Source organism: Strix aluco, chromosome 13 (assembly GCF_031877795.1).
Source record: "Strix aluco isolate bStrAlu1 chromosome 13, bStrAlu1.hap1, whole genome shotgun sequence".
Lineage (NCBI taxonomy): Eukaryota > Metazoa > Chordata > Aves > Strigiformes > Strigidae > Strix > Strix aluco.
In genome coordinates this window covers 11,068,186-11,080,303 of record NC_133943.1, presented here as the reverse complement: position 1 = coordinate 11,080,303, position 12,118 = coordinate 11,068,186, and the positions used below count along the sequence as shown (strand labels likewise).

The window sequence follows — 12,118 nt, the reverse complement described above, 5'->3', positions numbered from 1 at the left end:
ATAACTCTTATGTGCTTCTGTGAAAATAACCTTGACAGAATTTCTGCCAATTTTGTTTATAACAAATTTTGCCGTATTCAGTCTTTCTTCTTCTACAAAGAGAAAATTCAAACCAAGAAAATTCTTCAACTAAATTGCCTAATAAAGGTCACAAAATTTCCCAATACCCAGAAATACTGAAGGTATCTTGAAGAACCAGACATGGCATCGGTGGTGGCATCCTTTCCCGACAAACTTGAATGTGAAGAGGGTGAGACTGCAGTGCAGCAATGGACAGAGGCATCTGGCTTCTGAGGTCCCTTATTCACATTGCAGCTGCTAAGACTAGGAAGACTGTGCAGAATTTTGTAGGTATTTTTCCATGGTAAATGATCTTTACCTGGGAATTAAACTGATCTTCACAACTCTACACCCTGAGAGCATTAACTCCTCTCTGAGCACTGCTCGTCTGGCTGGTTTTTGTATACACAGCAACGCTTTTCCTGGTTGTGGCATCTTCTTGGCTGTACCCCTGTTTTGAGCATATATAAGCATATATATTTCATGCTCTGAGCAGTGGGAAGGGAGTCCAGAGTCAAACATTTATTTTCCTGGTTTCGAAAAAAAAATCATGCCTGATATCTAAGTGCCACCCACGCTGATAAAAACCCTTGCTTGCTAGCCTCTCACAAGAGTTGCATGAGCACGGAAAAGATATTCTGCGCTGTTTTCTTCAGACAGATTGATAGAGATCACATCATCTGTTTGCATCCTGAGAATTGCTCCACTTAGGTGGCAAATAGAGGGTGGTTTCAAACGCCTGGGCATCTGGGGCTTATGCCAGATCCACAAACAGCAGGTGGTACTCCCTGAGTTCCTCCAAAGCTGGACTGAATGCAGCTGTTTTCCTCCCAAAGAAAGGGCAGCACAGTGATTTTCCAAATGAATTTTACACAGCAGATGATAAAGCTGCTGTCTGAGTATGAGCAGTGGTGGGTTTAAGCTTTAGTAGTGGAGCACAATGATTACAGTGCTGTACCTGACTAGCTGACCATCTCATTTGGAAACCCGTTTTAGTGACCCACAGGCAGATGTTTCAGAGCAATGTGTGAAAATCCAAAATGGACAATTTCTTGCCCCTCTGAAGACACCTGAGCCTACAGAAGGTGCCTATTTATTCTAGTGTCCTGTACAAAACTAAATGAGATTTAGGCGCCTGACTGCCTTTGTGGATCTGGGTCTAAATGACTGGTTCATGCCATCAAATATGAGAACTTGGTGGGGAAAGAGGAGGCTGTGCCTTTTGTTTTATTAAGCCCTACTTCAAGCCATGTGGAGGCTCTCCATATGAATGTCTCATCTTTCTGGAATCTTACTGAGCTCCTCCTGCCGAGCATGTTGTACAGAGTAAATTTGTTAATTATAATTAAGTTCATAGATTAATTGTGGTTTGGGTTCAGAAGAAACATCCCTTCTTCAAAAGGTGTTGCTTCACAGTTTTGTAGGATGTCTTCTTCTGTGTTTCACTGTGAGGTGGCTTGCATTTGAATACCCATATTATTTCCTCTCCCTATCCAATTTTTTTTTTTTACCATTTCTATGCTGACTCCTTGCAGTGTGTGACACCATCAGCGGAGCCTGTGAACAAAACATAAAGGTGGAATGACAAGCCCTGACACCAGGGCCATGATTATAAGTTATGTACCTCCAGCTGCTAATGCAAGTAATATGTGGCTTAAGTGGGAACAAAACCACACACCCCACAACTCAACAGCACAGGTTGGATGCTGAGTACTTATAGAGAGGCGTCTGCATCCAGACCCCCCTGGGAAAAAAAATATTTGTCAACTCAGTTCAAACAGTGCATAAATTTGAGGGAACTGCCATCTGCTGACAGACCCTTCCCCCACCTACACTGCCTGAAAATCCTTCCTTATGAATATCTGCTCTGTGCAGTAGTATTCCCATCAAACTCTGTTCAGAATCCACCTTTGTCTGCTTCCTTTTCCCCCCACAAGTATTTCCAGAGAGTTCAGGTTTCTCAGAACTCTAGGGCACCGAAATACCTCACTGGTTTGTGTGACAGTCAGTACCAGCCCAGTGCTGCCAACCTGCAGGCTCTGTAGTTCAGCAGGTTATCAGTATTGCTGTCAGAGCCCCTAAGGCTCAATTTTGGAAAGACCAGTAGCTCCCCCCTCTTCTTGGCTTCCATGGGGAGTGAAGGGTGCGCACCCCTTCTGAAAACTAAGGGCACAAACCAGAAAATTTTTGCCAAGGAAAACAATAAGGAATAAAGATGTAGAAACCTTGCAATGGAAAAGGCTATTAAAAGAATGCCCTGCTGTTTGGATGTGGCATTGTTCTCTGGTTTGCTTTTAAATAAGGCTTTTCATTGTAGCTAGAGATGGAAAAAGGGAATTTCTGATGAAAAAAAATCATGGGTAGCTGTTGAAATCAGAGTAGGAAGGATACTTCGATGGCCAGCATGAAGGCCAGGTTAACTGGAACACCACTGCAATTAGGTATCATCTCACTGGAGCAAAACCTAGTGCCAACTTATGTCCTGTTGCCCGATGAGAATTTGTCTGGTTTTTTTAATCTGTGCTGTTGTGAAAATGCAGCATCTACTTCATGTGTGGGAAACGTGGGGAGGAACCAAGCCAAGTGCGCTGTTGTTGATGGGAAGTTGACATCATCTTTCATGGATGTTAAGGGCCTCTTTCCATGTTTTGTGGAGGACGGGGAGTTTTTTGGTGTGGTAATGATATTCTCTCTCCTCCATTCCAGCAGACACTCCCCTCTTAAGGGACCCTTTGGGAATCATATAAGACTTTGGGGAAAGGGCATGCAAATCCCCCCCTACCTACTCGAGCAGTCACACGTGACAGATTCATGCCTGCAGCACTTCTAGGTTTTATCTGCTCACTAAATTTTATTTCCCCTCTGTGAATGTTTATATTGCTTAGAGACTGCCAGGGTTCATGTTAATCATAAAAAAAAGTGGAGGTTTATTAGGTATTGCAGCTCTGTGATTCTTTGGTGTTTGAATGTTAATGAAGCTTTGTATGCTCTGGAATAGCTAGAGAGGTGGATCTTAGCTCTGGCGTGGCAAAATATCCGGGGGTGACTTTTTCTCCCCTTTCCTCTGGGTTTTAACATCTTCCATGACATTTCATCCCAGAGCAATTTTACACTGTGTATCATCATGTGTAATATTGTGTCACGCTGTAATTTTGCAAGTGCATGAAACGGCAGGGGGGAGGTGAGAATGGGCTCAATTACACCCTGGAGGGAGGGGAGAGCTCAGCGGAGGGACCTGCTCCTGGGAGGTAATGAATTGGGTGTCAGCACTTTGCCAGAGCAGAGCAACAGAGCAGAGGGGAATTTATTATTTTTAGGGGCTCAGTGGGTAGACAAGAGGAAAGGAATCAGTCAAACTGCATTACTAATGGTCATTTCCATAGCCTGTGCATGTACAGGGGATTTAACAAAAGAAGGAACATTCATTCTCGCTCCAGACAGCTCTGTTCTTTCTTTTTCTGAAGACTAAAGGACAAACTTGGCCATTTTAACTGTCTCAGAGTGAGAAACCTTCAAAGCAACTTTGGTGGCAGCTCTTGGGGAAGGCAGACACAGAGTCATTGCGGGGTGAGGGAGACATTGGAGAGTTCAGGGATATTCCCCTTTCACAGCCCCTTCTCTGGGTGCAGTCAGGCCTGATGGATCCCTCTGGGATGGAGGAAACAGTGATGCAGAGGGGGAGAAAGGAACCAGGTAGATGTTAGGGCAGGAAGAGTCATAGCACAGAGTGTATGTGTCCTGCTGGTGTGCAGCTCATACTGGCCCTGATGCTGAAGCTAGAGGATGAGCAGCTTCTTATTTCTCAGGAACAAGAGGTACTTCCTCACTGAGGTGTGCTCTATGCATTCGCAGGTGGCATTCAGTGTAATTTCATTGCCCTTTCTCTCTTCCTTTGCCTGGAACACAAGTTTGTTCCTTTAGCTTAACCCAAGCAAGATTTCTTTTTTCATTGTACATTGTATTTAGGGCACAGCAACCAAACTGGAGAGCTGAGCATTTCTTATTTTTTTAATTTCCAGCCAGGGCTGCCCTCTAAGCACTGGCTTTGGTGCATCTTGCTTTAGTGCCTTCAGACTAACCTCAGTGGGGACTTGTGTCATTGTCATCTTTGTATTACTACAATTACTATTGTTATTGGAGAAAGTACCAGGCCTAACATGCTCCCCTTTTAAATGGGGAAGAGTTGATGAGCATGTATTCTACAGGGGGAAATGCTCTTCCACATTGGTCCGCCAGGGCTAGGTTGTGATGGGTCTTTTTGGAGAGGGGTCTCTTTTCCCAGGTCTCCTGTTGGAAAAAGTAGAGTGTTGGCATACTTAGTCCAGGAAGTCTCTCCTTTTGACTATACTTTTTCAAAAGGACTTTCATTTTTTCAGGTGTAATATAACTTCTTTTGGGGGCAGAAATCATGGCAAATTCCATTTCCATCTCCCTTGAATTCAACTGAGACTTCTTCCTCTTCAGCACTATGAAAAGGGATATGGCTTCCCCAGGTTGGGAACCCCATAAAGCTGGTCTGAAATAATTCTTTTCAAACTTGCAGGCAAGTGTGCTTTGATGGAGAGGACATGGAGCCCATATTTTCTTGTATGAATTAGTGCAATTCATATGACTGTACTTCTTTTCTACCAGCTACCTTTTCAGCACACCAGGACTCTCTTACACGTGTTCTCTTATGAGATCCAGCAGTAAGTGCTTCTCCCTCTGCAGCTGCCTTTTGCTTAATTGACCCATTTTGCAGCAGATTAGGCCCCAAGGAGGAGGTTAATATGAGCAGTTATTCTAAAAGGCAGGTTGGGGCTTCAGTGACCTATTCATCATTGGAAAAGCCTGTTAGCCCCAATCTTCTTACCTTTTTACACTTTATTCTAAAATATTCTGATTTACCCATGAACTTACGAATCTCTCCTGCTAGATATACTCTCCACACCTCTCTCTTTCCTGAATTTTTAACTGGATGTGTTGGGTCAGATTTAACACCATGCATGCAGATTTACCTTCACTCTTTCTTTTTGTCTTAAAACAACGACCAAACTTGTGTCACTGGATCATCCAGCACTGCAGGTGGCATTGCCAGGGCCACTTTAGCTTCTCTGAGTAATAGTCCCAATGTGCTGTGTGCAATGTAGGAAGACATCTCACCAGGCAGTGCACCTTTCTGCAGGATTGGTGAGGGTGAGAAGTCTTTTCCTGCACTGCAAGCAATTACAGCGGCCCCTTTGAGTCTGTGCAGGGATTGCGTATCATACAGGTTCTCAGAATTACAGCTGCTATGATGACCAAAGAAGAGAATTAGAGAAAAATTCAGTGTGGACCAATATTAAGCAATTAGTATATCTTTACTGATATATTACTAGTATTACATAATAATGTTATATTAATAATACTATATTGATGAATTTTGAGATGTGGCCAGCTTGCTCTTTATTAGGTGCTGTTCCTTACACGCCTGTCCACTATACTGAGGAATTATCTCTGTATTTCCCTACTTTCTACCATTTCCAGTCTCTTATACATTAGTTAAGGAACAACTTCTGCCTGTACCTACTATTCAATTTCCTTGAACACCTGTACAAGAAAATAAAGGGGATTGTGACGTAACTAACAACAAGACAGTGGATGATCCCTGAACGACTAGATAGAGCTGAAAAATTTGTGGCTTTTCCTTGCTGGGGCAGTAAATTATAATGATTGCCTTTAGTACAGGTAGGTGCAGCCCTGATATTGGGACAGGGGCATGTTTTGGAGGATGAGCACATGCATGGTATGGTGGCAGCATGCCTGCAGACCAGGGACATTAGCTGGGGTCAGGCACACAGTCCCTGCCACATCCTACCACTGTGGTTCTCTTAGTGGATGGCTTTTGATGTGACCAGGGAAAATTTGCAGCGTTGGGCTCTCCTTCTGGTGCCATGATGAGACAGTGGGATTATGAAGCAAACAGACCGAGGTTGTGGGTAGGAAAAAGCCTTCCTGATCACTGTCCCTCCTGTAAACCCATGCCTGACCTCAAACTTTTGCTGTAGGAACTTCCTCAGTGTGAGCTCTCACAGGCTCACTGAGCACAGGAACATTGCAGCCCGTTGCCTATGCAGGCAAACATCCTGCAAAATGTGTGCTGCTGGTGCTCAGTCCCAGGGAGCCAGAGCGAGCTGGGGAGCTGCTGCACCTCCCTCCCCATGCTGCTGGCCCTGCAACAGCTTTAAACATTACCCTTACTGCTGTTCCCAACCCCATCATCTCTGTAAGTGATTAGGAACTTTAGTTTGCATGGTAACACTGGAGCCCCAGGGATTATGCTATTTTTTTGTGCCAGTCCAAATCAGTGTGAGACAGCAGTCTCGACAGGATGGGTTGCTGTAATTTAGGCAGTAGAAGTCCAGAGTCATTTATGCTGCATTTGCAGAATTACCAGCTGGGACCAAGAAAGCTTTGGGGAAGGGGAGAAGCAGAGTGCATTTGGGACCCTTGCTCAGTCCATAGGGAGGACACAGCTCAGCTGAAATCAGGGATCGGGGCCTCAGTCTGAATGGGGCCGGGAAACTTGTTGAATGAACTATTTAAGAGGGACCTGGAAGGGCTGGAGAGAAGGGAGCTACAGCAAAGAAACAGAATGGTGCAGCAAGGTAACCTGCTTGGGAATGAGGAGAGGGGGAATATTTGAGCCCCAAAGAGGGCATTGTGTCTGGTACCTCCAATACCAGCATCTGCTCTTGGACATGCTGCAGGATTTACATGCTGGGCTCTGTCGGTGGTTGGGTATTGTCCTTTTACAGCTTTGCAGGAATGTGCACTCCTAAAGGTCTGTGGGGGGATGGAAATGATGTGAGAATTCAGGGCTATTGGATCTAGCATTCATTCAATTACCATGCTTAGTTAAGTACTGCACAGTGAAGTGAAGACTGCAGTCTGTTAGGATGGCTGCTACTATAAGTCATTTAATTATGAGGTTGCTCATATGCCGTTTTAACATATGTGGAGTAACATTATCCCTCTTTTGTAGGTCACTATTCTCATAAGTCTGGCTCTTGCATTCCTTGCCTGCATAGTGTTTCTTGTGGTATACAAAGCCTTTACTTACGACCACAGTTGCCCAGATGGATTTGTTTATAAGGTAAGAAACTTCAGACGGATGAATTGCCTGAGATAATGATAGACTCTAATTGACTACATGGTTGCAGTCTAGTCTGCTTTTTTGACCAGGCCAAACAGAACATTTGGCAAGAATGTGTTGAAATGGGAAAAGTGTTATGGGAAATATGAACTTGCATCTGCCTCCATCAGCTACTGTTACACTGTAATTGTTGGGATTAGCATTTGGTGAACACTCCAGGCAGATGTTCAGGAACAATCCCTTATATTTGTGAATGGATTTATTGCAGCTGGAATCTCGCGTTTGCTTCCCACACGTTCAAGTGACTGAGGTTTACTGGCATACATTTTAATGCAAAGCAAACTCCAAGAGTGCTGGCACATGTGTCCTTTGCAAAAGAAATCTGAATTTGTCTATGTAGTTCATTTTTAGGTGCTTTTCAGCCTCTATCAAGAACAGAACCATGTAACTTAATTGCTAAAACTCTGCTACCCAGTGATTTTATACTGAATATTCACAGAGAACTATTTGCCTGGTCTGTAGAGATTTTAAAAAAAAAAAAAAAAAAAAAAGTTTGCAAAATAGTTCACTGACTCCTTACTGTGAATAAACTCATAAACTCATGGGAGTCCTGACCACACTGGGGATAGTCTGTGGACTGGAAAACAGAATAAGGATGTTGGTGTATTAATCATTGTGAATTATTCTCTTAGGTTATATAAAAATGAAGTCATGGAGTCATGAATTTCAGAATCAGATCCAAACCTGAACTTCTGAAAAGATTAAAGGTTTTGGACTCAGATTTCAGTTAGTCACATTGAACTGGGAGTTGGGGTATCTCATAATTTAATAATTGTGTCCCTGGTGGTACTTAAAGTCCAGTGAATACCAACCAGTCTGATATTTGTTACCATTTGATTGCTCTTTTACAGCTGTTGCAAAGCAAATTGTTTTATCTGTGCAGTTCTTAGCACACAAGTGTCCACACTAGCGCAGCAGAGGTGCATGGGCAGTGTTTGCACAGACAAGAAGCTCTGACAAGGGCTGGCCAGTTGGGCTGCACTTCCTACCATCCCCAACCAAGGTGGTCATCCTACAGGTCAGAGATAACACACTGTAACAGAGCACCATGTAAGCAGCTTACTCTGCCTCTCCTCTACTCATCTGAGGATTAATTCTGGACTTCGCTCTACAGAGCTTTAAGCCCAGCACATGATAAGAGCTGCTCAGCCAGCCCTGCTAGGACTCTCCAGCAAGGGCCCTCCGTCTCTGTGCATGCCAGTGACATACCAAACCAGTCAGACCTTCATTGTGCAGTCCCCATTTCCCATCCACACATGAAATCAGCCTGCAATCAGGGTTGCCAATAGCAACAGGTTTTGAAGACTGCTGCACGACTCTAAACTTTGTGCATTCCCACGGCGCTGACGGCAGTCGGGGCTGTGCAGCAGATGCTCTCGCTGCAGCATGTCTGAGTCAAACGTCACCCGTGCAAACAGCTAACCCTGAGATTTTTAAAATGAGAGCCTGAGACTGCTGGGACCACTCTTTACTGCTCTTGCTTTCTTCCTCTTTCCAGCACAAGCGGTGCATCCCGGCCTCGCTGGACGCGTACTACTCCGCACAGGATTCCAACTCCCGGGGCAGGTTCTACACCGTCATCAGCCACTACAGCATGGCCAAGCAGACCAGCTCCCGGGCCGTATCGCCCTGGCTGTCTTCAGGATCGGTAAACCACGAAGCCAAGGCTGCCAAGACAGAAGGTCATTAAAGTTAATGAGTGGTGATGGGCAAAGTGGGAGGGTGGGGGGACCACACCATGTCTATACTGCATTGCTCTAGCTGAGGGTGCTGTGCTAACAGCATGACGGGAATAAATAAAACCCAAGTGCAGGAGTCATCTTAATGGATATTTCTTTTTGTGCATTGTTCTCGTTGATTTGTAACCGAGTCGAGCTCTTGTAAAAAGGCATGTTTGATGTTGACTGTACCTTACAATGTAAAAATATTTTTAAATCATTGCTTAACTATTTGTTAGAAAAAGAAATTAAAAAACAAAAAAAGCAAATTAGATAAACAGCCAGAGAGGATAAAAGCAGCAAAGAGAATCCCGCAAAGTTTTATCATTGCTGGAAAGCTGTGACAGAGGCTTAACATGTGAAGGAACAGCTGAAATCCTTTTGAGAGAGGGAGCAGAAAAAAGCTGGTACAAAGACATTGTGATGTTGTTTAGCTTGCCAAAGGGGGGGATATTTTGCTGACAAATTGAATTTAGTCTCGGTGTTCATTTGCTGATAGAGAAATACAAGCATTCCCTCCTCCCTGAACATACACACGTGCAAACACACATGCACACACACACTCCTGCGCAGTGGCCTAAGTAAATCCAGAAAGATCTAGGCATTTGTAATGAGCTGACACTGTGCTGGTGATCTTGGCTGGGCTCTGAGGCTGAAATCATCATTGCTATTTGGATATGGAGCAGGATGGATGCAGACAGAAACTGTTATAGTGAAATCATGAATATACTTCTGAGCACAGGACTAGGAGTCAGGAGATCAGGGCTTTATTTCTGCTTCTGGCACAGAATTCCTGCATGACCTTTGGCAATTTACATGAGGCTTCATCCTTTGGGACCTCTCTCCTGAGGGTCACCAAGAGACGAAGAAATGCCATTATGAATTGAGGAGCCTCTCAAGAGTGGTGGTAGTATGTAACAGTGTTGAGCCTCTAACTTTTCAGCCCCTAATTTTCCCTCACCCATGAAATCGGATGTTCCTGCTTCCCTCCTTCAGCTTGAGATACTTCAGTATTTAATGTCATTTTAGGTAATTAGAGAGGGATGGCCGTAGCATGCTCTCAGAGTCCAAGGGCCCCATCAAATCTCTGCTTGCAGACACAGACCAGACCCCAAGCTTAATCCAGTACTGGCCAATGTAAAACATCCTCTCCCCACAAATGGCATGTGAAATTAGTGCAGACTGGTGTGATTTAAAAGAAACCAAGGATTCTCTTTTTTCAGAACTGCAGACCATTGCTGCAAAAGCAGTAAAAGCAGTTCTGCTCCTTGGTGGCAGACACAGGGTGAGACTGAGCAGCAGGAGCAGAGTGCACAGGGAGGGCAAGGTTCACATTTGACTAAGGCTGCTTTTTCAGATTTGTGGCTAGACTGGGATGGAAATTAGGAACTGGCCCCTTCTTCCCCTGCATTGGGCAGTTTTGTCCTCCATTTTGCATACATAGACACTAGAGGGTGTAAATGAGGGCAGAACTCCTCAGTCCTAACAGGCATCATGATAAATAACTGTATAGTGTAGCTAAAAATGTAGTGCCAAATGCCATTGTCCGATTTCCTATCCTTCCTTCCCCTTCCACCTGTAAATTCATTTCTCACTCAAAATGTACAAACCACCCCCTCCACCAACAATCAAAACTCCAGCAAACCACTGAACAGTTTATAATTTTGTGGTGTATTTTTTGTCAGTAGGTAGCAGAGACTGAAGTATTTTTTGGTGTAATTCTTGAACTTTTCTGACGGGATTAAAATAAAGCTAGATGTGACTGAGCGTCTCTGTGGCTCTAGCAGGTTTTTTTTGGCGACTTGTGCTGGGGGCTGGGAGGTGGTGGGTGGCCACATGTGTGTGCCTGTTGCTGCCAAGTGTGGCTGCAGCAGAGACTGCACCTTTGCACGGGACCCGAGGTGACTGGCTTTCAGGAGGCATTTTCAGAGCTTGCTGTTTTCCCCTTTAATCACTGAGGGGTGATTCCCTATGTTCCCACCCATTTTTTAATTTCAAATAGAAAAATAGTAATTAAAACCAAGCTGTTCCTCTATTGGTGATTCTTGACTCTATGGAGGGACCTCCCCTCCCTTCCCATTTTAAGGCCAATGAATGATAGAAACTTTGGCTGGCAGCAATGTCTCCTTTGCCATCTACACCCGATGCAAGTGTTCATGTGTGCCGGACCAGGCTCTATAAGAAGGGCCGTTACAAAAAGGCACACTGCAGGGAAATACAGCTGACAAACCAAGAGCCATGGCTGAACTTTGAAGAAGTTGAGCTCTGTATCCAAACTCTGCAGCTTGGTTTCCAACAAAACCACAACTATATTCATCTCACATTGTTCAGAAAGCAGATTGTATTTCCTCAAATCCTTCAACTCTTTGAAATGGAACGATACCCTGGCATTAAATTGGCTCATTCCCAAAGGCTAAAGAACATTTTATAAAAACCTTTGGATAGCTTTCCTTCCAAAAAAAGTGTATTCAGAGTTGTGAAATTGAGCTACCATAGGAGAGAAACCACTCTGGTGTTAGAGGTCATCACCAAGTACTTGTGAAATGTATTAAAAAGGATTCAGCGTGCTTTGCAGAATTGAGTCACAGGATAATTTGATCATGGTATTTCTATTGCCACATTCCCAGTAATACTCTAACCGTATGTTTACTTTAATCTAAAAAACCCAGGAATCAAATCATTTGAATTAAAAGGTTCTAGCTAATATTAAGTAAGAGAGTCACTGGGGATAACCATTCCTATTTAATAAAGAAAAGATCAAAATCTGTATGGAGCAGAATGGAAAAAAAATACCCAAGGAGTACTCATGGGAGAGCAAAAGAAACCAAACAACTCAACTCCAGCTGCAAGTTCCATTACTGTGAATGTTGTTATTTCAGGTTTTGTACAAGCTGCAGTAGAGCTTCCAAGATCAACCACGTATTTTAATCACAGTAACAGAGAGAGAGAGAGTAAATTGAAACTGTAGTACATCTTATTTTGGTCTTTAAAAGCTTCTTTCAAGGTTGATCATATGTTTTCAATGCTGATTAAAGTAGTGTATTGGTGATAGTACAGTCTCATCCTGGCTGTCATCTCTCTGCGAAGTCTAAAGCTCCTGACTGGCTCTACAGAATAGTGTTTTTGTGAGCTAGTGTCTGGGCGAGGGCTCAGTCTCAGCTCTGAA

General features: G+C 43.9%; 1 protein-coding gene across 1 annotated transcript in view; it reads left to right on the top strand.

Moving 5' to 3' along the window:
* NSG2 (neuronal vesicle trafficking associated 2) overlaps positions 1–10,723 on the top strand; it is a 38,588-nt gene extending 27,865 nt beyond the window's left edge. The window contains exons 4-5 of the mRNA XM_074838784.1: positions 7,064–7,174; positions 8,733–10,723. Coding sequence (XP_074694885.1) covers positions 7,064–7,174; positions 8,733–8,924 — 303 coding nt within the window. The 3' untranslated portion in view covers positions 8,925–10,723. The remainder of the gene's footprint in view (positions 1–7,063; positions 7,175–8,732) is intronic.
* The last annotated feature ends 1,395 nt before the right edge of the window (positions 10,724–12,118 follow it).